Below are 27897 nucleotides of genomic sequence, written 5' to 3' on the forward strand. Positions count from 1 at the left end.
CGGTGCTTGTTGGAGTGCCTGATATTTGCTTGTTGTTGCCAATGGTTTCGGCATGTATTAGTTTGCAGTGCAGTGTGCAACCGTGTGTTGTAGATTTATTCCGTTCTCATTCTGTTTTATAGTCTTGAGCGAGAAAATTTTGTGTTTCCTATCCTTTCGTCGTATTATATTCACTACACAGCATCAGACGAATTCGAAAACGTTCGCTTCAGCATCAATAGTATTTTTGTCGCCTTTCCAATCATCAATCTGGGCAGCAGCAGCAGTGCTAAGGCATCGTATCTCTCTCCAATCGTTTCAGTTGAGTTTGTTTGGCGAATTGTGTACAACGTTCTACACTTTAAATTTTCTCGATATTCATAATCATATTATTTTGCGTGCGAATTCATTTTCAATAACGGTGCATTGATTCGTTTTAACAGCATCAGTGAATTTTAAATAATAATTATATAAAAAAATACGAAACAAAAAACGAAATCGAAAGAATACGCAGCACAAATATTCTGGAATTCATCATTTGCTCGACAGTAACAGAGATACACGAGAAAAGCACAGCAGTTAATATACAGGCGAAAGAACAAATTCATAACATCAAGTTCTCAACAGCAGTAAAAACGAAACAAGTTTCAATACATATACAGAAAAAGAAATATAAGTAGAAAAAAACACGCATTTTTAAATACCTTTTTTGTGATAATACGCGTATTGTTGTTTCCTAAAAAGTACTAGGTTGCATCACATTTAACATACAAAAAAACATTTTTAAAAAAAACTGTTAAAGTGTTTCTGTTACATACAGTATATAAAAGGAAAGGCACAACAATAACAAAATAAACACGAAAACGATACATATACACTCATAATTCAACATAAATCGTTTCACTGTCCATACGACGTTGAATTGTGTGTAGAATTTCTCTGAGACGAAAAGTGTTAGAGAGTAAATAAAATAACAAAGAAAATACGAAACAACAATCTCGCAAAAAGAAAAAAAGTATATATATATATATAAAACGGCAACAGCAGCAGCATCAGCATCAATAAACTCGCTCACTTTTAGCCGATAAAGACGTATAAACAACAAGCACTGCAACTCACAACGTTATACGAGGTAAATATTGTTGAGTTTTCAATTTTGCTTCTCATTTACAAAGTTAGTTTTAGACTGTAAGCAAAACTTCTGAATTCTTACAATTCGGTGTGATTTCACATGAATTCATTGGAACTTCAATGCAATATATGCATAAAAAAGGATGAATAACAGCAACAAAAAATCATCAGAGAAAATGAAATGAAAAGAGAGTATGCGAGAGAGAATTATATTTTATATCAGTTGAAATGCTCCGTGTAAATTGATGTCGTAAACAAATATTCGCTTTTTTTCTGTTCACTCATTTCATTCTGGTTTTTTTTCGTTGTTGTTGTCGCTGTTACTTCGTTCCGTTATTGTAATTCAACCCTTGCTGTGATACAGAATACTCGTGTGCAGAAATGTATATATGGTGTTCAGTGTGTTTTCAAATTGTATGCATGCACAATGAGTTTCTTGGCTTAGGTGTGATTCATGTGATGGCTTGAATTCACTAATTCCTTGAAGAATGGTGTTTACCATTTGTCACAATAGCAACCCATCTATCTATAATAACTTATGTATGCTAAATGTCTTACGAATCCATAATTTTCGACACAGTTTTATTTCATCTCAGCATCTATATATAATACGTATTTTGTTTATTTTGCAAAGCATACAATCCTGCACACAATCTTTGTTTACTGAATTATATGACACAGGCGAAAACAATGTGAAAATCTGAGCACTTGAACATCACTTTAGTCACACAGTCTCTTATTTCGCGCACATGGAACACACAAATGCGTATCAAGTGTTTCATTAACGTTTTATACATTCCATTTTGAAGGCAGATAGAACTAGAACAAAAGATCAAAAAAAAAGAAGGGAAAAACAATTGAACTTTGTCACCCTGCAAAATGTCTCTCTGCTGGAATCTATGCTCACTGCAAGAGAGAGCTCATGACAAAAAAAAATTTGTTCAGTTGATATTGCTATCGTGTTTTATTATCCGATGTGATGCCACGAGTTTTATGCTAAACTTTGCTTAGTTATGCCATCAAATGGGGATATTTATACAAATGTGATGTATAAAATTCAAATAGCAAATCATACGCACAACAAATAATATGCCATTTCATTGAATGACAGCAAACAAATGCCAAAGAAATGTTGGGATACAAAACAACAAAAGAAAAAAAAAACTACACTAGTACATAAAACGCGCAAGAATTGTAGAAAGGAAAGAAATTATCTCAATATTTTAGTTTTGTAAATTGCTTGTCGGCCGCAAGTTTCGAGCTGACAGAATTGGTTATACGAAAGCAAACATGTACAGCATATTAACCAAACAACATATCTCAAGTTAAAGCATCAATACAAAATGCTGGCTAGCAGATACAGAGAGTTAGCATGTGTGCGTTTATTTGGCTAATATACTGAAGATGAATGTCGATAAACATTTTTGCGCGTAATATAAAAAAGCAAATATCAATGCTTACTACGATAACGGGCATTGAATTTTCATGATTCTGTTGGAGACTAATAGTTGAGAAAAGAAAAACAAATTTTCTGTGAAATATGATTTTATGTTTCACGCATTTGAATTCCAATGAACAAGTTAAATCTGTTGAAATGAAGCCGTCTACATTTCCTTTATGCATAATTTTCAACCATTTGGCTTTTTGCCTGCTAGCTTACGACATACCAAGCGTGATAAAGACTTACTTTATACACTCAGAACATCGGTCCATGGTTCAAATTAAAATGAATGGAATGATGATGAGCCGAAAAAAAAAGAACGAAACGAAGAAATCGAACAAACTTCAATGTTCAAGACAAAGATTCTGTGTGCAGCACTTAAATCTCTTAACCGGAACACGATGGTGCGCATATGATGGCAATGATGACGTCGTTGCCGACGTTGAAGCTAGAAACGATTTTAACATTTATTCCGTGCATCATAATAGGGACAATTAAATTTTCATGGAAAAGGTTACTTATTTAAATGCCGAACGGTTTTGGTTGCCATTTATGAACGACCAAATCAAAATGGAAAATCATCTGGCAAAGCAAAAAAAAAAATTCGTGAGCGTTTTATGAAATGGACAAAGTTTCTTTGCCTACATATACAAACCATTAATTTCTAATGAATCTCAATTGATGAAATTAATACATTCATTTGAAATTCGAGAGAGAGAGAAAAAAAGTAACACTTAGCAACAATAATCATCTTACATTAACTATGGGTGTGATTTCAACTATGAAGGAATTCCAACGATAGAGAATGTACTTGTTGAAGAGTGAAAAAAAAAGAGAACAACAAAGAACAACATTTTTTAATGTATCGGCATTTATTGCATGAGGTCATTCACATTTATTCCGCTTTTTCCCATTATGTTGCTTTTTCCTTCGCTCGGGTAGCCGCAAATGTTTCACGAATTACCATGCAATTCAATGAGATGAACAGAATGCGATAGAGAGAGAGAGAGAGAGAGAGAGAGAGAGAGAGAGAAAGAGACCAGAAACCGCCATTAACAATTTTGATATAGCTAATTTTAGATTTATTTTTCATTTGTTGAATCCGCTACGATAATATTAGTTTCTGTTTTCCTCTTTCACATTGCCTGCCGCTCTATCTCACTCTATCTCCGGCATGGTTTCTATGCCGAACAGATGTATTACATCCAAATGTAATCGTCCGCCTAATTAAAATGATGATGCGCATTAACATTAATATACATACACATGTATGTTTAAATTTCAATGTTATTATGGAGCTCTCGCTTCTCTCTCTTTCTCCTATCTCTCTTCCTTTGCATTCTTTTCTCATTCAATTTTTCCCGATTCGAGCTCTCGCTCCTCTTCCGACACCCTGATCCACATTTTCTGTGCGCATCCAGTGCGTTTGTTGTCGATGTGCGTGTGCATTATTTCAATATTTTAAATTTAAATAAATCAAAATGAAAAAATTGACCCGTATAAAAGAATGTATCGTCTTTGATAAATGCGACGACAATTTCTGTATATTATACATATATCACTGTGAATTTGTGTGGTTGAAACGGATGCCTGGGAAATGTGATTTCAAGTAATCATTTGCAGCCATTTGAAATCTGCAGTCACATCCGATCGTTCCAAAACGTGGCCTGTTCGAATATGCGTAATATATGTTTATAAGGAAATCAGTATTATGAAATGTTCGAACAATATGACAAATAAACGAAACATACACGCATAAATCTCAATAAATTCAAATCGTCATCGCTTTTCATGGTGTCACTAATAAATAATAAACGGAATTTTTAACATCAATTTATCTTCAATTTTGATTTCATTCACACGGCCACATATCAGAAACTCTCAGATTCAATTTATCATAAACCACACACACACACGCCAACTTTTTTTTTTCTCTCAGATTTATTTTTTATCATTTTTTATCTCTCGTTCTCTCTTTCGTTTTTTTCCCTTTTCTTTCATTTCAAGTAATTTTATGATTACATGGGCATGTTACTGCCATTGGACAGCTCCTTTGCCTTGACAACACTCAATTTATTCAATGTGGTTTCATGTTAGTTACATTGCAAAAGAATCAACTTATTTATTGTGATACAGAAAGTAGTAGCAACATACATAGATACAAAATGGCGACAACATAAAACAAAATAGCGTAAAATAAATAGAAAAGCGTCTGTCAATTACACGTTTATTGGTAAGATTGAGAGATAGAATTGGTTTGTACACAGTGATGTACTGTGATGCAGTGACTTGGAATTAATCGTTCATCTCTACGAATCGGATTTGTTTTGCCTTGTCATACCGTATGAAGAAGACGTTCGCATAAGATTTTTTCAAGTCAATGAAAAACATACGGTTTTTCTATTTTTGCCGTTTTTATTACAAAATTTTATCAAAACTCAACGCGCATCCTTCACTATTCGAAGGCCATTTTTCTTCTCCATTCATCCGTTCACATTGGCAAAATCTATAAATTATTGGTTTTATTTATCGCAGTGAGCTGGCAGTCAATTTATTTCGGGCAATTTCGCGTCGAATATCCTTATATAAATATATAGATTGTGCTGTTTTTTTTTTTCAATTATTCGCATTCGACGACATGAATGCCTACACATGCGTTATTTTGTTTTTATATTGGATTCAGCCTGAATCGTTTTGCTTGAATTGTAATATAATATTTCATTTGAATCGTCGGCATGCTATCTTTCAATATTACGTCGGTTGATCCCCGGGCTGAAAACATCAATTCTGACAACCTCAGAAATCGATAATAAATTAACATTAATGTGATTTGAGGTCAAAAATAACAGTGATTTAAGTGGAAGAAATTGATAGATTATCAATGTACACATTGAACCATATACTCATGTCTATGGTCGATAGTAAAACAACAAAAAAAACCACAAGTAAATAAATACAAATTGATCACAATAAGTTCTCAGCTTACTGATTAAACAAACGCATCTATCTATTCAATAAACAACTGTACCGTTTCTTAATGTCGTGTGTGTGTTTGGCGTTGCGTTGTAACAGATACACCATTCTATTGACACTATTTAGTTGGGTCATTATGTGTTGCACACAACGGCTTCAATTCATAATATTTTAATTTTATTTGTGTAAGCAATTATATGAGCGAAAATCTTGTCATGACAATATTTACAAATTAATTTCGCTTGCCAAGATAAATTCTGCTGACAGTCGGTCGCACAGTGGAAATTAGTTGAAGCTTCGTTTTCACTGCTTTTTTAATTATTCACAAACTTCAGTTCCAGGTCAATGATTGCACAAAAGAGAATCTGAAGTGAATATTCACAGTCATATTCACTTTCATCGTCTCTTTCTCTCGCTATTCTCGCTAAATTGAATGTGACTTTTATATATATAATATACTAGATGCAATTTTTTTGTTAGTTGGCCTCTCTCTATTTGTCTTGCTATGTGCGTGTGTATTCAAAACTGTTGAAGCATGCTTTTATGAATGTTCTCTTGGAACTTGCTCCGAATAATTTTCACTGAAAAATTTGCCAAAAGAACCAACAAAAAAAAACATTCACACACACACACACACACACACACACACACACAATACGCCAAACAAAAAAGAAAACTGCAAGAGAAAAAAAATACGAAAAGAAAATAATGCTTGGTTCTTGGCAGCGAGTCATCGTTTTGGGATGCCAACAATGTAATCCACTTGGTTGTTTCGTTAAGAATGAATAGCATTTAAAATATGCAGCAATAAAGTTGAACTGTTTCAAACGCATTTAACGCAATCATCTCGATATAGTAATATTTAAAGAGCATAATTAAATTGAAGACGTTCAACTAAAAATACTTGCTTACAAAAGGTGACTTGCCAAACAGAATGGGTTCGACTGCGACGAAGATGGCAAACATTTATTTTATAAAATGGAATAAAACGAAAGACAACGAATGCAAGAGAAGAAGGAAAAAAAGGAAAGTGAATTGAAATAATTTCGTCTTCTTCTCTCTATTTCCGTTCTTTTACTTATCCCGTCATCTCTCAGTCTACGTCGAACAATAACTCATTCCATGTGATCATTTCAGAGTGGTGCACAAACTATATATACTTTGTATTCCATTTTATACAATGTATATGCACATTTTTTTCTTTCCTTTTTTTCCGCTGCATCTGTGTTAAGCATAAACTGCGTAGAGATATCCCATTATTCAATGTAAATCATTTACGAACAACGCGAAAACGAGTGATATGATGACGACGATGATGATGATGATGATGATGCCATATCATTCAGAATGTGTAACGAAGTATTATGAAATGCACTGAATACAAAATATGGAATAATGCAATATGTAAAATCTTATTGTAAAAATCCATAAATCTCTGAAATACACCGAATTTCCAGTGTTTTGAGTTTCATTGAAATAACGAAGTGAAAATAACGCGTTGATAACATCGAATCGGGACTCGGCACGATTTTTCCCGCATTTTAAAGCTTTTCATAATCGCCAATTGTTGTTTGCTTCGTTTCTTTTTAACCCTTAACCGGGCAGGTCGGGTCTCTGAGGTCCGGTAGCGCATTTAAAAAAAAAAAGATACATAAAAGCGCATAAAATATTATTTTAATCAAACAAATTGTTTTGTAATATATTCTTCCATCCTTCTACTAATCGTTAATAAAAGTTGTTTTGAATTTGGTTCCTTAAGTAGCGCTGTATTGAGGTTTGAACAACTACCGGAAATACAATTTCCATACAAAATGTCATCAAATTTTTTAAACGAAGTGCAAAATTTGTACTAAACAACTACTGAACTGAAATTTAAATTCTTCCGATTCGGAATAAATATTGATTATTTTTTCATTTTTTCAGTTATATTTTACAAAAAAAACATATTTAATTCAATATCTATTATGTTCGTCGTTAAAATTCAATGAATTTTGAAAAAAAAAAAAAATGTGTTTCCATTGAATTTGCAATGGAAAATGTACGTCGGGCCTCAGAGGCCCCACTTGCCCGACAACGTTAGTATTTTGACCTGCCCGGTTAGGCAAATATACATATGCATATTATTTATGTGAGAATAAAAGCAAACAAAATTGACACACTAGGCGCTTACAATGCGAAAAAATTGATTTTGAAACAACATTTCAACATATTTTCATACATTGTATGACCATTTTAGATGATGTCACAATCGGATTCCGTTTCTTATCATGCACAATTCTTTTCGAAATTCTCATGACTTTTGCACATAAAACGCATATTTCTCCTCACAGCAAATGGTCGTTGAACTTGAACAACAACAACTACATCAAATGGAATTGGATGAGATTTGTACGCGTGGATTTTAGCCGAAGAAGCAAAAAAGAAATCATCGTTGAAGCTTTTAGAAATATCAAATACTTAGAAATCTATTTGGGAATTCGAGTGATAGTTGTCTTATGTACATTGTACATTCATCAAATTTTTTTTATGTATTTTGAGCGTGAAACGTTCTGTTCACCAACTGCATTGGGATATTTTGAAATTTGTTACATAACCGAGAGAATCGACTAGCGCACGACCGACTGACCGTTGATAAACAATGTACATGCCAACACGGCCATTATTTGGTCAATATGTGCGTCTTTCAAATAACACAATGCCATTTCATGTATTCAAATCATAAAAAAATTATTCACTTTTGAACCGAATTTAATGCGTGCATATTCAATTCAACGATTTCAATCACATTTTCATCATAAATACAACACAACCAATGACTTTTCATTCAAATTCGTTCAATGCACAAATCAATTTTCGAGAAAAATGGCAACCAATGTTTATAACAATATACACCAATTGTACCAAATTTCCACAATACTTTATTTGCTTGACTTGTTATCAATAATTGAAAATTCATGAAGGCATCAAATGATTGAATTTTGAGAGGCAGCGGATGGGTGCAAGAGAAAAAGAGAACAAGTTAGAGAGAGATAGAAAATGGGGGAGGGGATGTAAAGGAAGAATGGAAATGAAACACAACTAAATATTTCTGGGGCATTATTGAATCTTCAAACCTAGATTCAAACAATTCGACTATGCACGAGTCACTTATTTAGAACATTTCACAATGGCATCTAAATTGCAATGTAGAGAAACATAATCAAATTATCATCGTTTATTTCTTGTACGCTTGCATTTTCTTAGATCTTCAATGAATCGTAGTGTATTCTCGGATTCGCTTCATCTGAAAACTGATTTGTTCATTTAGACCCCCCCTCTCGTCCCCGCCGGAAGAGAAGACCTGTATGTATGTATGTGTGCCTTTTTCGGTTTCGATGTATATGCTTTCAATTATGGTTACTGTGGTATGCCATCACATAATTTTATCAATGGTTTAGTTGAATGAACAAAGAAAATATGTACTGAATTCATTACTGTTAACTAATATGATTTTCTTGCGAAATTTTGATGAAAATAAAATAACTGATGGTAACTAAAATGAGTAAAATTTACCAAAATTGATGTGAGCTTGGCATTGCACAAAATTACCATTTAATGAGGATCTATTGGATAAATAGCAAATAAATTTAGCGTAACGAAATGAAGCCATTTTAAATGAAACGATAATACTGCCGTGGGAGTTATGTTGAACGTATTTTTCATTTATTTTGTCAAATCGTTGATAAATGCTGGCACCTGTTGCTAATTGACAATATACAAAAACACATCCACACATACATATTGGCAGCACAATCAAAACCATTTGATTGCTTTACACCTTATTTACCGAACTAAGATTTTCATTGGAATTGTTGACTTTTAAATACAAAACTCAACATCTCTATACAAATGTTACACTTTATTCGTCCTTTCAAACAGAATTAAATTTTGATTTACAATTCTCTCCTTCTCTTCATAATAAATGTCTAGTTCTTTTATTCGATATTATGTTCTGTTTCTCAGTGTGTATTTATATTATAGAACTCCATTGATACAAAATATGGTTTACGTTTGCATCTTATATAAACTTATGAGAAACAATATTTTCTATTCATTGGAATAGTTTTATGTTTTGCAACAAGAAAAGAAAAAAAGTGAATACAAATGCACATACACGTGTACAACATAAATACACACGGTGTGTACATTGTTTTTGCATGACTTTCGAATTAGAATATAATGTTTTGTGCACTTTGACTTTGAAATCGATTTCAAAAACCAGTTTGTTGATTGGTTGCGCATATTTTGTATAAACTCGTACATACCCAGTAAATGGAACATTTTTTAATGCATTTGATTCATAGTACAATACATCTAGTCTAGTGTATCAATGTTGCGATCGCAAATGTTATTCTTTGAATTTTATGCTGTAAATGCTGTTTGGGGGTAAATGAATTTCAATTGATTGCCTCATATGGTCACACGTATCAACATTTGCACTTAAAGTTATTGAAAGAAAATTTGAGCTCTCTCCATATCGTTCCACATACAATATTCCATTGCATCCACATACACATTCAACAGAGATAAAATTATTACATTGGCCATATCAAAATTGATATGAAACAAAAACAAATGGCATTCTTGAATTGAATAGAACATTAAATGGAACATTTCAGTAGATTTTATCCAAATCATGACAATATGATTCAACGAAAAAATGCAACTACAAAAAATAGCCAATGTGACAGATACATGTATGTAATTGAATGAAATACGATGGAGCCAAAATTGACAATTCAGTCAGTCAGGTCACGTTTGTCATTTTTTTTCCGCAAGCTTTTGAATCTGTTCATGTTTCATAGGAAGTTGTGCGTATACCATTTGTGTGTCTTTTCAAAAGTTGTAGCTACTTAAAAACTTAACATCTTTAATTTATCTTGAAAATTTCTTAGCTCTGACATACATTGTAGGGGGGGGGGGGGGGGTTGTGCTAAAGAGAGCACACTTGAACCAATAACCAATATTAATGCATGCATAATGCATATATTTAGAAAATGTAGAAAGCAAAAAAGAGGAAGGAGCGCAAGAAGAAAGCTAGAAAGAGATAGAAAAAGCTTTCAATGGCATCATATGAGCAACGATGATATACGGTTTCGAGAGTAACGTTTGTGTTTCTCATATATTGAAAATGAAATAACTAAGATATCTCTTGGTTCAACCGACGAAAGCTATTCAATTTTAAGCAAATATCATCGACTTTATATCCAGTAAGTTGTGGTTGAAGAAATATACAAAAAAGAAGAAGAAAAAGAAGAAGAAACACGAATCGATACGAAGAAAATGCTTCTAAACGATGAATAAAGATGCAAGCGCTTGTTGATTGTTATTCAACAGAGACGATCGTCCTTTTTAACTCACACCGCATTGAATCAATAAATTTTCATGCATGCACAAAATATCTATTTCAGTCGTTTTAGACTCTGCAGTGTTGCATGGATCTTACATCAGCATCCAACGAATGGCAATGACAAAAAAAAAAGAACGAACTCGAAGAGAAGCAAAAAAGAAAATAAAAATAAAATAAAATCATGGGAAAAGTTAACGAATAGTTGAACATCAGTTTATCTAGCGTTTTCGCTAAAAAGAAAGAGATAGATGTGGAATGAGAGAGAGAGAGAGAGAGAGAGAAAATAAATGGAATGATGTCTCAAACGGGATAAATGTTGGCTAACCATTTCACTTGTAGACTAGAAATTAAATTCCTTTAAGGCGCGCCATTTCTTACATCGAAACGATTTATTTTGCCCACCCCCCACGATAAATGCTGTGCAGAATGAGCTTTCGCTTAGAGTTATTACATTCAAATCGTTTATCGCAACGGCATACCAAACTTCTGCCTAACATGACTCGATGCAATCTGTACATCACAGACTCAACACCATATTATCAAATGCACCCTTAACTTTGGCAAGATGCGGCAATTTGTCACTGTTATTGAATTGAAATCTCATTTACTTTAACGCCAAAACTATGCACTAAATATGTAGAGAGAAAAAAAAATTACAGCGAGAACGACGGTGGAAGAGAGAGAAAAAGAACGACATTTACATGCGTGCAATCCAAAATGGTCAAATCAAATGTTTTGATGGAAAATCTTGTGGATTGCTCAAGAAAAAAACCATTTCATATAAAATGTTCATATGATAAGGGAATCGTTTAGCGCTGTCAATTTCGAATAAGAAAAGCAAATTAAAATTAAAACGTACACATATAACAAATCCGCTCAAGTGATCAAATCCAAATCCCCTGATATTAATCACTAATTATTGTCACTTGATGCGCAGAAAATGCGCGCGACTACTAATTTACGTATTATAATCATCCAACCGGTAGTAATGTACGGCCCATCAAAGCCTATCTCGAATATTCTGTTAAGCTGTCGTTCTTGCGTTTTCTCTTTCTCTATCTCATTTTCTCGCATCTTTTATACCATTAACATCTGCATTATGTTTGTTATGTTTGGCTTGGCATTTATGTGTGAACTACATGGCAAATTAATAATTAAAAATCGTTTTCATGTTTGTTTAAGTGACTGTGTAAACGTTCACCGAGATGATTGTTGCGTATATTTATGTTTCGAATAAGCGAGAAGATAGACAAATATGGCTGCCAGCTACTGCTCTACTGCTGTTGTAAATGCCATTGTTGTTGCTACTAGGGGTTTTCATGTATTTTTATTGGATGAAATTTGCATTATCGTTGCATATTGGCATATCGTTGGAATATCGGCGGAATATCGGCATATCTGTAAAATATCGATTATATTCAGGTATTTTTTGATAATTGATTGTTCTGGAGGTGGGCTTTGGTGGATACTCTGGATGGACCAGACCATGGTTTGACAATCCCTTGGTCCATCCTGAGGGTCCACTTCCAGAACACACACACTTCGCATATCGGCCAATATCGATGGATTTTTGGCACAAAATAGTGGAATCGGTAAAAATTTGCATTATTTGTAAACATTTGCATCACTTGTTATACTGTTGTTTATTCGTCGAATTCGGGAAAGAAAATCTTACATGAAAGCCCCTAGTGTTGCTACTTGCCACTGCTGTTGCCAACAACAACTATTACTATTTCCAAGGTGACAAATTAGAATAACAGAATTTCAATTCCAAATGGGATTCTGTTGCAGGATTTACGGGAAATTTTCCAGGCAAAAATGGCAGGCACAACATTGTGCACAAGTGTGTGAATATATGTGGCTAAAGCACAATTTTCCACGACATTTTAACACTCACGACTGAATTTGTTTCTGAAGTACTTTTCACAGTTGTATGCTGTTTTTGTCGGTTCTTTTCAACTTTTCTTTTTTTGTCAATTGACAAAAACTTGATTTTCTACGCAAATTTTGGTTTAAAAATGTGTGAAAATGTGATACATTATAGAATGAAAGTCGACTCTCAACAATTATTATGTTTCAGTTTTCATTTGTATAGAATTTAAGTCGTACTTTTTTTTTGTTGGTGTGCCAAACATCGTGTGATTGCATAATTCTCACTTGAAGAAATGTTGTTTTCTTCTACGAGAAACTTCTTAAAATGTATGTAATCAACCAAGCTGATGAACTCTCATGAAGAATGTTAGACAGATTTGAGACGCTAGAGACGCGTTAAAAAGTTAAATCCATTTGATGAATGCTTTTTTAGCAAAGGGAAAAAAGTGAGCGAAGAAGAAATGAATAGATTTGGTGTTTCGAACACACTGAAATTGTGAATGAACAAATTTACAAGTGCTAACAAATGGAAATTGCCGCTACGGTGCTACAGTTGTTGTTGCCACTTTTCGACTGTATTTAATACATTATGTGAGGAAAGCGAATAATTCAGTGTTTGTTGAGCCGACAAAAAGATAAAAGAAAAACAAAAAACAGTCAATGGAAAATTTTACACTTAAAATCTCATTGAGAAAGCAAGAAAAAAGTATATAATAAAAAGTCTTGCTCTGTTGAACGAACTTTTCTGTCTAATTGTTTAATTTCTTCGATGTTAAAATAAATTTAAGTTCAATTCACTCTCAATTAATTAGGATCGAAATGATTTCGGTCAGATATTGCGATATAACCGCAAAACAATATCATTTTTCACTGTTATTACAATTTGTCCATCATCTAATATCGGTCCGTATTCGTTTTTCGAAAAACGACCATTATTCAAATGATTTTTTATTATTGATTGGCAAATATCGGTTAAATATTGTATAAAAATCGAACAGTTTTAATGCAGTCGACGGTCATTTTTAGGTCTCATTTTTGTCGCATTTCAGTCTTTTATCAGTTTAACAGTGTTAAGTTTAACAGTCTTTTAACAAAAAAGAAAACGCACGACATACAACGTAGAACCGACCCACAACAACCTGGTCTCAAATGGAATAATTTAAAAAGAGGATTTTTACATTTAGACTCAATTATAATACTTTTCCCGTCACACAACGTGTGGGCAGAAAAGTAAAATGAAAATTCGTGTAATAAATTGCGTTATGTAATAATATGAAAAGCAAACTCACACACATGCCACATCATTTTATTGCAAATTGAATATGAATCGTAGCATCTGGATTAAGTTTAAATTTTCCAGCGCTACTACGAACCATGACAAAATGCTGAATTTCAATGGCTCCACGCTCCTTATGTACAATGTTACATTGAATTTTTACGACTGACACACCAAACTAAAAAAAACTGAAAGAGAATATAATGCACTTATCACGGTTAGTTGAGATGAGGCGAAATAGAAAAAGCAGCAACGATGATGCCATCATAAATGAATCTATAAGAATAAATGTGGTTTGATTCGATGGAAAAAACGAGGCCAACATATACCATGGTTACTGTTCTTTTTTTCAAAGCCATATTTTGTGATTGTGTCTATTTTTTCTTGTTCGTTCACATCAATTCACATTTATTTTTATCCATTCAAATATCCTATTAATGTCCATTGTTCATTTCGTTCCTTTCGGTTTTGATAATAACTTAGTTCAGTTTCATTTTTCTTTCTCCTCATCACATCTATTCCATTTTTGTTTTATGTCACGACTTATCCTGACAAAGAAAATCTATTCTGATAGTGTGTGCTATTTCTTCGTTACTCTTGTTGTCGCCCACAAACTGAACACTATGCCCGTTTATGCACAGTAAGACGAAAAAGAAACCACGGATATTTTGTGTCTACTCGCATTCGGATTTGAAAATCAAAATCTGACTCAAGTTGCAGCAACAGCAGTCTACAATAACAATAACATAAACAAAGGGCTCCAAAAACCATAACAACAATAACTTAAAAAGCCAAAACTGACAGCCAACTCTCGTGCACTTAACAATATTCTCATCTCATCCTTCTCGCACAGAGTTATTAGTTTTGTGGCAATGTCTTTTCCATTAATAAATATTCTGGTTTTCGGTTTTTATGTTTCGCGTCGTTCATTTCTATTTCGAGTTTATTGTCATTCGCCGTTCTCTTGCTTGATAGTGTGGTGTTCTTTTTATTTTTCATTTTATTCTCATTTTTCTTTTGCTTTATTTCTACATTCAGTTTGCCACGCTCTTGAATGCATAGAAAGCCGAAACTTTAAGAACAATATTTATTATTTTCCGATATAATGTTTTTGCAATTTCTTGTTGTTGGTTCTTTCACTCTTTCATTCAGCAAGTGCTTCGCATAATAGTGGTTTTGAAAAGCGTATAACAAAAACCGAAAAATATAACGGCAAACGGAATGCAATATAAAACAGGCAAACGATTGCACGCATAAAGTCAAATGCTAAAAAGCCATGATACGTGCCATGGTCTCTGTTTCAAATGTAAAAGCGATTATAATTCGCTTTGGTTTTGAGATGCGTTACCTTTGTAACTTATACTTTTTGAGAGAGAGAAAGACCCATTGAAAATGCTCATAACTTACTTTACATTCTTCATGATGTCGACGACAATGGTCTTTAAACTTGTGCAACCATTGTACCGGTTTAGTTTGGTTCACTTCAATTGTGGCATGCTGGTGCAAGCTTTCCGTTTTCCTCTTCAATTTTCTTTAAATGATATTATTAACATTGGTTTTTGTTGTGTACTCTACAAGCTGCTGTTGTGGCCGTTCTTTTCTCTTTTTTGGGACACTTCCAAATCAAACGCACATCTGTGCGCACAACAAACACTCAAACATTCGTACATACTTATCCGAGCGCTTTAACGAGTAAAACCTGCTGTTGACATTCACACAGGGAGTATGCCATGCAAAACATTTTGCAGTGCGGTCAAATGTATGGGTGTGTGTGTGTGTCTATGTTTGTGTGAATGTATGTTAAGAAGCCCGAAAACATGTTTAACGGTTTTATCATTAAAACTAACAATATTTCAAAAAGGGTCAAATAAACATCGGACCAGTGACAACATTCAATGAATGAATCGTTTCGTTTATAATAGAGTCTTAGTTCTAATCTCTTAAGTACAACCGATTTCGAGTGTTTAATTTCCTCACTTTACGCACACATTTTTCAACATGCAGAAAAGATAAAGCGCATAATTGCAGCTGATGAAAAGAGAAAGAAAAATGAAACCAGCAAATTGAACTGTGTATGTAGATGGAATTCGCAGAAGAAGGAATAAAAAAAATAAAACATTATTATGGACATTGCACTCAGTACTCTTTTCACCATAATCTCTACAAAGATGGAATGAAGTTGAGTGGTTTGCTTAGTTAAACAACGTTTCAGCATTCTTGCAAACAACAACGGAACACTTGATGAAAACAAGTTTTTGCGCGCCTTATTCAGTGTTTACCTCACACAATGTTTGCAGATCACACACAGCACAACAAAATCAACAAAGTATTTTAATTTCCTTGCACATTTCCGACTCACAAAAATACCTCACACACACACACACAAACGAAATGTATTGGTTTCACTCAAAATCCAAAATACCGACCAATCGAAATACTTTCAGCGTTATCACATTATATAAAAATATGGTGGTCTTTTGTCGTTTGTTATATGATAAAGTTGTTGTGGCTTACAAATGGCCGCGTCATTAGCCTGAGAAATTGCCATAGATTATGCATTGAAAATGGTAAAATGTGAGCTTTATGCTGTTGTTGTTTTTTTTTTTTTTGTTTCGTTTGGTCGGAAGAGTTGGTCTTTTTCTTTCTCTCGGACCATTTCTTATCTGTGTTTTATATCTATTCATTGCATGGAAGGTAATTCTGTGAATGAACCTTTTGTCAATGAAGCAAAATGGCTTTTGGGTCGGAAAAGCTGAAGAATTATTCGCTTATCGAATGATCCAGACGGGGGAGAATTCGGATCTTTGCGAACAAAATTAAATGAAATCGGTTTCGTATAATGTTTCAGTACGAAATTATGCACCATCGCACACGTCCGCAAAACCAATATGAAAAAGTTTAATTTTCATTACTTGGCCATTACGTAGATAGAAAAGAATGGAAAAGTCTATATGGTAAAATATAAATCAAAACACACAAACCATCCATATAGAAAATGTTTTCAATGCATCCATACGGAGCGTCCAGAGTGCAATAGAAGCAGACTAAAGCTTTTTTTAGGTGGCGATGACGGACCGCACAAAATGGAATATGACCAAAGACCAAAGAATATAAATAGTCTTTAAAATTAAAATTTATCATCACACAAAATTACTAATTGTAATGAATTTGTTGTTGTTCAATCAATTGTATGCACCAAAAATAGAACAAAGTACGCTCTACTGAATACTTTGTAAAATAAAGATAAAATTTAAAGCTCTTATTTGCCTAATTGAAAAAGTTTTTGTCGCATATTTTTATGCAATCTACTGCCTCATCATATCACTACACGGTAGTCTCTCTCTCACTCTCTGTTTTTTTATTGTCACCCTTTTTCAATTTATGAATTATGTTATTGAGTTTTTCGTGATTGCGCGTGTGTGTGTGTGTATGTATGGAAGTAAAAAAGGTGCGCTAAAAGTTTACGTAGGTTTACAATGATGTGAACGCACGTTGAATTGCTGATTTTGTATGAAAATGGTGTATTTTTGTGCAAACTATAGTTGACATCTGTGTGAAATATGGCACTGTTAACACCTTCAATTAAATAAAGCAACTTAAATTCGATGAAATGAAGATAATTAATGTGATTGTAAATAACATGTCTACGGCTTAACAACAACGGCAATAGCAACGGCAGTTAAAATGAGTGAGCCTTCAATCACAGCATCCACGCGTCACGTTTGTACAGTGAATGTCTATTTTTGTATGGCAAATAGCACGATCACAGCCATAATAATCTCAAAAACTTTTCCATTAAATGAAAAGACATCATTGAACCTGTTTTCTAATCAAATTAATTTGGAGTTAGGATGCCAATGCCATCGATGCAGCTTACGATAACGAATTAAATCGAGTGCGAAAAAAATCCCCCCAATATCGATTTATATGTTACAATAGATAAGACTTGCTGTGTGTGTATGTGTGTGCAGTATTGCTATTACCAGGCTGATAATACCAGCCAATTGTTTTGGTAGTCCGCCACTAAATTTGCAATCACTTTTTGTCCCATCTTTTTGCGACAATAACGACGACGACGACGACGACGACGACGACGACGACGACTATCAACTCCATCGCACTTAATTAAAGCTCTTTTATTGTTCAAAATAAGAGACTGTACCATTCGAGCAGTCATTCAATCAGACGACTAAAAACCAACCATAAGAGACTAAACGCGCGATGATAAAACAACTTTTATAAAACTTTGACAGTGGTATTTCTAATAAAAAGCAATAAAGTTAACGCCGTCACTCGTACATAATCAATGAATTAATCTACCTGAATGGAAACCTTATATATAGCGTACGTTGTTAAGCAAAAGAGCGACGAGAGATGGAGAGAAATAAAGCACTTTTAATGCGCTCATGCTCACACATTCGATTATTTTTTTTCTCTTTTCTTTTGGGGGGAGGCCAACAGTTTGCAATCATGTTATCGTGTGGTTTGAGCTCTTGCGTACAATTGCGACGTGTGGCAAATAAAAGTTTTCACATCCATTTGAAACATTTTGTCTCCGCCAACAAAATAACATTCTACACCCGAACACAAATAATAGAATAAATAACTACTTGTACCTCTATACGCTCACTATACGCTGTTGTGTATTGTATTGAGCATATAAATTATTTTACTGCACTTGAGTAAAATTTATGCAACATTCGACACAAGAACACATTATCAAAATGTGGCAGAAACGAAGAAATTAGGAACGAGGCAGAGAGATAGACTACCAAAAACGACACATCATTTGAAAAAATAGACCTCCCAATGCCGTTTAAAATTAGTCGAAAAGCGATTGAACAAGTACGAGATAGGCATGCATGAAAGAGTTTCATTTTTTGTGCCATGATATTACACGAAGATCGATTCAATTCGATTCATTTGATTGATATATGGGTAAGTGAGAGAGAGAGAGATAGATAGATAGATAGAGAGAGAGAGAGCAAAATTGCACTCCAAATATAGGGGATTTTCTCAAATCAACTTTAAGCCATGCCAATGGAAAATCAATGGGAACACAAAACCAAATCTAACCAGACATTATAAAGAGATATTTTCAGCCAGATGAATCAGCTCAGCCAGATATCGTCAGGAGCTGAAATGGAGTGAAAACAATAAAAGTGATTGTTATGGTGATTGTAGCAATTTAAGTGTAATTATAACCATAACAATCACTTCTATTGTTTTCACTCAATTTCAGCTCCTAACGATATCTGGCTGAGCTGATTCATCTGGCTGAATATATCTCATTATAATGTCTGAATCTAACTCTCCAATATTGTGGAATTTCTGGTGTTTTGTTTTATGTTCCATTTTTGTGCTCGCTCGTCTGTCTCGTTTTTTTCGTGTTTTTACATTTCAGAAGATCCAAATATACACAACTTGAACTCCTAACCATGGAGAGAGGCAGAGAGAATGGAAAAATAAATGTCGGCAATTCAAGGCAAAAATATAGCGGGAAAACATGAAAATCATGCCAAGGAGAGAGATAAAAAAAAAAAACAAAAAAAATGGTTGCTATTTTTGTAGTCTGAGATTTTGTTCACTTGCACCACTGAAACCGCATCCAACGACATACAAGCAACAATCCATGAAGATAAATTGAATGTTTATTTACTCGTAATGTAGCTATTTTTTGGGAGAAAATTATTTATTTCTCGCATTTCCTTTTACTTACACATGCATAATGAGATGTAAGAAATTCCGGTAGATTTTTTTCATGAAAAAAGCAGCAACAACATAAAATGAATTTTTAATAACAAACGAAATGGATGTTTTTGCGTTTGCAAACAAGCAGAAAATTGAAAGACTATATATTCTAGGATGCGATGAAAACATCCATTTATATTTAGCGTACAAAAAATAAATTGAACAAAAAAAAAAAAAAACACCATCAGCAACAGCAACAGAAAAATTGGTAAAACCATAGCATTGCTTTTATAAATTTTGCATATTTAAATGTCTGTCGCTGAATTGCGATGATTGATTGCTACTCGCATTTCGAATGTAAACACCAATGGAAAAAATGATTCGTCGCTCAGATTGTTTGTCGAAAATGAATGAATGAAAAAAAAATTAAGAAGAAAAACGAGAAAGAAAATATGTGTGACAAAATGGGATGAATACTAAATGCTTGCGCCCATCAAGATGGTATCAACGAGACACTGAATCCCCAACAATTTGACATAAATTTCAACAATTTTTCTTCATCAGAAACACTACGAATAGATCAACATATTCAATGAACAATCGCTCAAAAAATCGTTTTTCGCTACATTGTTTTCCTGCATCATTTTCCTTTCCGCTTCGCACTCACTTTATATTTGTCTTTGTTTTGTGCAATTTTCTGAAAGAAAAAGAAAATGCTAGCGGTTGTTCAGATTTCTCCCGTGGGCTTCTCATACAACAAAAACTTTAATTACTTAACTTTTGATTTTGTCATCAAGCATCTCATAAAATCGACACACTTTGTATACTATATTTGTCTATGCTGAGGTTGGTAAAGTTCCATATCTTGTTCCAATTTTGGGTTACTATTGCTCATCTCCCGCCGTCGTTGCCGTTACATCCATTACTCCTGCACGCTTTCGTCACAATTTTTTGTTGGACATGAAGAAATTGCGAATAATTTGAAACTCAACTTTTCGCTACCAAAAGATATGAAATTCAATTAAACTTTAACCGAGATGTTCTCGTTTTGTTGAATGTTAAAGGCACATGAATTCAGCTTTCTCTCTCTCCTTTCCATGCGAAAAAAATTGACTGTTTATTATCGTTTGAATGTGCATGTGTTTTTCTTTCTATCTTCTGGGCTATTTTTTTGGGTTAGCCGATTGCTTTTTTCGTCTTTTTATCTACTACTATGAACATAAAACGAGACGAAAACATTTTAATAAAACGCGAAAATCGGACTGCAATGTCAAGAATTTAAATAACGAAACGTTTTTTTTCGGAGAAACCGAAAAAAATATTTGAATTAAATTCAAGTGAATTTTTATCGATGGAAAATCAAGTTGCGGTACACAGTGAAAAGTTTTCATCTCTTTCAATCCATTGCCAACTATTTGAAGCGATTTATTTCATTCACGCGTTTTACTTTGCGGTGCCTATTTTTTTGCACGATGTCACCACAGCAACCAAAAGCCTATTAATTTAAATGAAGTATTAATTTTAAAATATTCCATAAAGGTTTTTGTGCGAACGATTTAATTATTTGCATTGTGATTGTACCAAAATCGTCGAAGCATGCGAATATAAATTATGACTGGAGAAAAACAAAGTGAAACAGTTATGAAGGGAGAAACATCCATGAAAATGACCTCATAACTTATGTAGAAAGAGAGAGAGAGAGAGAGAGAGAGAGAGAGAATCAACAGCCAAAAACCCAAGTACATCAACCATTGTTATTGAGCCAATAATAATATTGAAGCCTATAGTGATTCGAGGTTGGGTACAGTAGTGGTTTATTTTAAAGCGGCAAATGTGTCATTATTTCAGCCGGTCGGCGAAGTATTCTATTCACTGACTCTTGTTTTTATTCAATTGGCATGTGATACGATCCACCTCATTTGTTTTACTGCTAACGAGTGTTGACAAAAAATCCCCATAAAAATATCAGCCTGGTCAAGAATGCTCTACACGAATACACACATCCACACCTAAGTACGAAAAGAGAAATAGAGTTTGATGCGGACCCCCTTTTTTTATTCGTGGTAAAATAATTAGTTTTTGTCGGTTTTGTTGAAATTAATGCAACTGTTTGGCCACATTAATTACCACATTCAATAAAACACATAAGTGAACAATGTTTGAATTGTTCATATGCATAAAAGTAATACGATGTATGGAATTCAGTCTAAAGAACTCGTTTGGAAAATCGAACGAAAAACAGTTCGACTATAAATGTAATCAGAAATAGTTTACTCTAAAATTGTATAGTTAAACGGCATTTTGTTCTCTTGCTATACATAGATTGTTGTCTATATTATTGTGCATCTCTCATACATTTGGCATGTGTATGTGTGCGAGTAAAATGTCTTGTCGCTGTGGGTCTGCCACCGATACAAAATGCACAGCACAATGACGGCTGAGCGCAGGAAGTTGAACTCGGGAAACGAGTATCGATATCGTACAGAGGTATAAATCACAAATGATAGTTTTTCGTTATACCGGAAAAATATGATAAAACACAGACGTGCCATCACTGCACAAAACATACATACCGAGAATGGGACACATAGACCACCACCAGTGCACCAGTCACTGCATTAATGATTTTTTTTTGTTTTGTTTCGTTTTATTTATTTTGATATTGTATTTTGTTGCTAGGGGCTTAGAATGGTCATTTTCATTTTGTTGCATTGGTAGTTTATCGCCGTTTATTGACACATTTGATTTGGCAAATATCCGCGAGTGCGATGAAAATAACACACAAATATTATATGCGGGGCTCTCGGTATAATCGGTCCAATACATGCAGCAATCAAATCGAATTCATTCACTTTTTTGCCATTTTATAGTATTCAGCCCCTAGACTTTGGTTTTGCACCACTCTTTTTTTCTTTCTCTCTCTCTCTATGTGTGTGTGTAAGAGAGTACTCGTTTCTTGTTTTGGTTGCGTTTGAACGTAAATTATATTCCCCATTTATCCTTGTGAAAATACAAACAATTACACAATAGCTGGTACATTCACAAAACAAGTAAACAACCAATGCTTATGAAGCATTGCGCAACTAGTATCAAGCGACAACACAATTAATGTGACTAGTTGAGGATATTGGCTGGCACACACACACCAACATTTTGTATAATGTTGTGTTTTGGCTGTTTTTGGTTGTTGGCACGAATTGACCAGAGAATCTCTCTGGCAGAAATGCATTGGAACGAAAAGAATGGGAACACTCGCAGGAAGCATGAGATAGAGATAGATTGATGAAAGTGATGCGGTTGGTAGCCAATGCATTGGGGTGGATGTGTAACTTTAGACTCAAACATGATCAACACCATCATCTGTAGCAGTAACAACAAAACAACGACCGGAAACAATCCTGATTAATGGCGTTTGCAACTTTGAACAATTTATCATTTTTTCATAAAAATTCACACGAAAAGAGCGGGAGAGAAGAAGAGAATGGACGGGAAAAAATGGAGAAGAATTTGAGCAAACAACAGTTAAATCGAAAACAAATACCGAGCAACCATCATCAGACTAGAATGTAACAAACAACTGGAAAATAATGTGCGTCCCATTCCAGTTTACACACAGTTTATGTGGGAACATTCATGGTTGCCAGTTGCTTCTGATTTGAGTCGATGAAAAAAAGGCGAAATACCAACGCAGATTTCTCTTTTATAGCATATCAGATTAAGTTTACTATTTACACGAAACAACTGGACTAACAAAGATTTGAACTTGCCAAATGCCCTTTTTGAATTCTCAAGTAATACCTGCAGTGATAAATGTCGATTTAACCTCTTTTAAGCAAAGCCATGAATGAATGAAAGAATGTGCTTGAGCGATTGTGTATATTTCGTTTTTAGAACGTTCGAATGTTTCATAATCCATCATTTACGTGTGATTGATATGACTTTGCTCTAATGGATTTCGTGTCTTTTTGCACACCTGTCCATGAGTTTTACGTACTTTTCACTCATTCTATTAATGGTCATATGGATTTTGTAAGCTTTTTAGATGAACAGACGTCCTTTTTTATTTCATTTCAAGTTGTCCAAACATCTCGCCAGCAACTCATTCAAAAACAAATATAAAAAGGAAACTCGATCCTTTTTCTTTATTTGTCTCTTTCATTCGTTTTTCCGAGCGCTCTCTCTCTCTCTCTAACGGAAACAAGACGAAACAGCACCAAGAACATGAAAAGTATATGGATGTAACTTATGGAAATACTTTTGCTAAAGTCAAACGATGACGACTCCGGTGTAGTTTTCCCTCCCATCCAAAAAAGAATGAAGAAAACAACCGAAAAATTTCCGCTTTAGATGTGTAGAAACGAGGAAAGTTTGTGTTAGCCAATTTTCTTGTCGACTCCGAATTCCCCAGAACTTTTCGCTTTTGTTTGAAATGTTTATTGCATTTGTCCTTTAAAATACAACTCAAACTACAATTTAAATAATATTTGGTAGAAACGATAAATGGAGCACATTCAAAAGTCATGCTACATACAATTTTACCGTGGTGTATAGTCTGTGTAGTGTGTTTCCGTAGCCCCCAATTTTATAATATGGTTTAGTATTGAAATTTTGCATGAAACGAATACTTTTCACTCATTCAGCCGAAACAAATTGCAAAACTTAGCTCGAGTTTTTGGCTGGCAAATAACTCAATGTTCAAGCAATTAAATGGAACTTTTAGCACTTAGTCAATGTGAATCGAATGAAATTTATTCCTTGAAATCGTTATTGATTTTCAATTTGCATAGTTTTTACCAATATACACTCAAATAAAATGGGCAAATAAACTGAGCGCCACGCGATACGGGAGGAGAGGGTGGATGATGAAAATGGGTTGAAATTCAATCTATGCATTGGTTAGAATGAGTGTGAATTGTTCATGAAAATTCTTTTGATGGCCTCAGTTCGCATCGCTTATTCCACTTTTGTGCCAAAATTTGCCAGAACAACAACAACAACAACAACCAATACAAAAATACGCATAGAAACGAAAATAAAAAATCAAAGAAATAATAAAAGTCCGAAATGAGATAAATTTATTTGATTCTATTTCCATTCTTGTTGCATTCCAGATTCAAGGCACAAACATATAAACAAAAAAAAAAATGAAGAACTTCCTGTTAATATCGATTTTGGCCATGACTGTAGTGTCATTCCTACCCCGAACCACATACGGTTCAACAACAACGGAGGTCGAGGAACAACCGCAAGCTTTGCCGCTTACAGCTGATAAAAAACCAGTTGGTGAGTTTTGGCAAGAAGACGAGCGTGAAGTATTAGTTCGTTTGGTACGTGGTGCGAAAAATAACAACGGCGCCAACAATGGATCTGGCTCTGGTAAGAAGGAGAAAAACAAAAGAGTTAATAATAGAAAAAAGTCCGATGAGAAAGTCGAGAAAAAAGCTCGTAAGTTTTATTTTTAATTTTTATTTTCATTTTGTGTTTATCATTTTTTTTTTTTTTTTTTTTTTGAACTTGTGTTTTGCATTATTTTTTTTTTACTTCATTCTCCGTATTCCCTGTTTGTTGCTCAAAATACCGACCTATTTTTCGTTTACTAACTTCTATAAAGCGGCCGTAGTTCATTTGTAAAAGTTTTCACTTAATGATTTCTATTCTGCATATTATTATTTCACTTTAGATCCCAGAAATAATCGCAATATAAGTATATTTGCTGATTTTTTCTCTTTGTTTTCGTTTCATTCTTCCTATTTTATCCGGTTGAGCTGAAAGTTTGTGTTGAATAATTGTATTTTTTGTATGTTTTCTCAATTCGTGGTAATGATTTCAATAAGAAAAAAAACTCAAAATTTATTATTGGACGCTTGGATCTTTTTTTTTATTAAATTTCTCACAAATTAATGCTTAACTAAAGCTAAGTTAAATAATACAAGCGCTTATCTGACAGACTAATCCGTTGATGAAAAAAAACACACACATACAACGAATAAACATAAATATGTTTAAACATTCAATTAAGGGTGTTTGTTAGCGAGTAAGGACGATGGCATTGCTTGGTTACGGTTAAAGGGAATCATCTTTTGCAAAATCATTCCTTTTGCCTTTACCTTCTAGCATTCTCGTTTCTTAGCTACAGTTTGAAACTCTCATCACATTTCTTTTTTTTTTCTTTTTCATTTTACTTTTTATACGTGTTTAGCATCCTGCCGATATGAAAAAAGCCAATGGACTGAATGTAATCCAGAAACCAATGTCAGAACACGAACCTTATCGCTGAAAAAGGGTGACGAAGGTTGTATACCAACAAGAACGATTCAAAAGAAATGCAAAAAAGGTAAATACATATTTTTTCTTTCTTTCGTCATATCACTCTCGTTTGGTCTCGTCTTTTCTGCTTTTCATCTTCTTATACATCGTTTGATTGAAGTTAAATTTCCACCGAGCCAACTGAATCTTCTGTGTTTATTTTTTCGTTCGCTATCTCCATCGTATAATGTATAGTATACAATGCGCCTACGTAAAATACATCATGATACATTGCAGAGAAAGAACCAAAACCAGACAACGTTATTTATCCACCCATATTTGTGAACTGACAGTTGTCTAGACCCAATGTGTGTTTTCTTTCATTTCAATGATGTGCTGATCATCATTTTTTTGCGTTTCAATAAGAATAGATACAGCTGACAGGGGTCATTGGATTTTTAAAAATAAACCATATATGTACAACAACGAAAATTTATCTCGCCAATTGTTATGCACAGTTTTTATCATATCTTATGAATTATGTATCAAATATGTGATTTTATAATGGTTTTTTTCGGCCGTCCTTTTTGTTCTGCCACCCATCGTTCGTAAATGGAAATGTTAAATTTAAAGGAAAAACTCGTGCAGAAAAAAAACACACAAAAACGAACATATCAAATAGCCTGGATATTTAATTTGATTCCACCTTAATGATAGTTCAACTCAACAAATCATTTTAAATAAATAACCGTTCTTTTTGTTGTAGCAAAGCGAAATTTCCAATTTTAACACGATTTCGTTTCAGTTGAATAGGCGCTTTTTTCCTGTGCAATCGCGGTTCAGCTTCAATCTAATTTAACATTTCATTACAATTCTATTAAATATTCCATATAATACAAATGTTCGTTTGTGATGATTTTTTTAAAAAATGTTATCTCTCTGTCGCCCTGTCTCGCTGTGCTCTGTTCTGTCTCTTTCGGTCATTTTATATTTTTGGTGCGTATTCAAATTATCGCATTTTTCGCTTACCTATTGTACCGAATAAGGTTCAGAAACACCATCGAATTATTTCCAAACAATGAACAAATAACAATGCTATGAATGCGAACAAAATTGTAATATAGGCCGTTGTATGAGTTGCACACGAAAAATAGAGACGAGAATCGGTTTCGCGCGCTCGACTATCGCACATCATTGGTGTGGAATTCATGTCAAATATCAATGTGTTGATATTATGTGAATTTCGTTGTACAATGCATGCATTGCTATTTTCTCTTTCCCATCGAATTAATTTGTTTTTTTTTTATCATTATTATTATTGTTCAAATAGCTTGCCGTTACGATAAGGGTGAATGGTCAAAATGTGTGAATGGATCCATGTCGCGAAAAGATAATGTTCGTTCTGGCAGCGATGCGTCTTGCAAACCAACTCGTGAAATCACCAAAAACTGCAACAAGGACAAAAAACAGAAAAAACAAGATAAAAGTAAATGCAATTATTATTTGTTAGCACATTGTGCAAATCGCCATTTTGTTTCATATTTTTATCACTGCTAATTCCCTGCCAACATTTTTTTTTTTCAAATAAATACATTTTCAGATGGACGAAAGGGCCATGCTTAAACGCAGCAACGCTTGCGGCAACAGCATTGATTGCACTTCACACACAGAATTCATCTCCGCGAGTGAAGATAAAAATCCACAAATAATATTCCGTAAAAAAAAACAAACAAACAAATAATAATCCGTTTCAGTTTTCAAGAAACATCAGCAATTTTACATAATAGGTATTGATTAAAACCGCGACAAAACTACATAAACACACACACACACAAACAAAATGAAACATCGATGAAAAGTTACATTTAGCAATTGTTTCTAAACAGACAATATATTTGG

The 27897-nt window shown here is 33.8% G+C and overlaps 1 protein-coding gene across 3 annotated transcripts; it reads left to right on the plus strand.

Moving 5' to 3' along the window:
• Positions 1-92: 92 nt before the first annotated feature.
• Positions 93-27736, plus strand: LOC116345814. 3 transcript variants are annotated; one of them, XM_031775504.1, is made up of 5 exons: positions 93-1111; positions 24864-25197; positions 25952-26086; positions 27329-27484; positions 27599-27736. In XM_031775504.1, the coding sequence occupies exons 2-5, from the start codon at positions 24897-24899 to the stop codon at positions 27619-27621; spliced, it is 615 nt and encodes a 204-aa protein (XP_031631364.1). In that variant the 5' UTR covers positions 93-1111; positions 24864-24896; the 3' UTR covers positions 27622-27736. The 3 variants fall into 3 exon arrangements, with proteins under 3 accessions (XP_031631364.1, XP_031631365.1, XP_031631366.1); XM_031775505.1 differs by having other exon boundaries at positions 94-1111; positions 24864-25128; XM_031775506.1 differs by having other exon boundaries at positions 94-1111; positions 24864-25035.
• The last annotated feature ends 161 nt before the right edge of the window (positions 27737-27897 follow it).

The sequence above is a fragment of the Contarinia nasturtii genome, unplaced genomic scaffold, assembly GCF_009176525.2.
Source record: "Contarinia nasturtii isolate CC-2019 unplaced genomic scaffold, AAFC_CNas_1.1 Cnas_scaffold_1371, whole genome shotgun sequence".
Lineage (NCBI taxonomy): Eukaryota > Metazoa > Arthropoda > Insecta > Diptera > Cecidomyiidae > Contarinia > Contarinia nasturtii.

What these genes read in the sequence shown, in the direction of transcription:
- LOC116345814 (XM_031775504.1), top strand. Translation starts at nt 24,897, where the DNA reads ATGAAGAACTTCCTGTTAATATCGATTTTGGCCATGACTGTAGTGTCA. An exon ending in TCAAAAGAAATGCAAAAAAG is followed by an intron (nt 26,087 to 27,328) that starts GTAAATACATAT and finishes TTGTTCAAATAG; the next exon opens with CTTGCCGTTACGATAAGGGT. An exon ending in ACAGAAAAAACAAGATAAAA is followed by an intron (nt 27,485 to 27,598) that starts GTAAATGCAATT and finishes ATACATTTTCAG; the next exon opens with ATGGACGAAAGGGCCATGCT.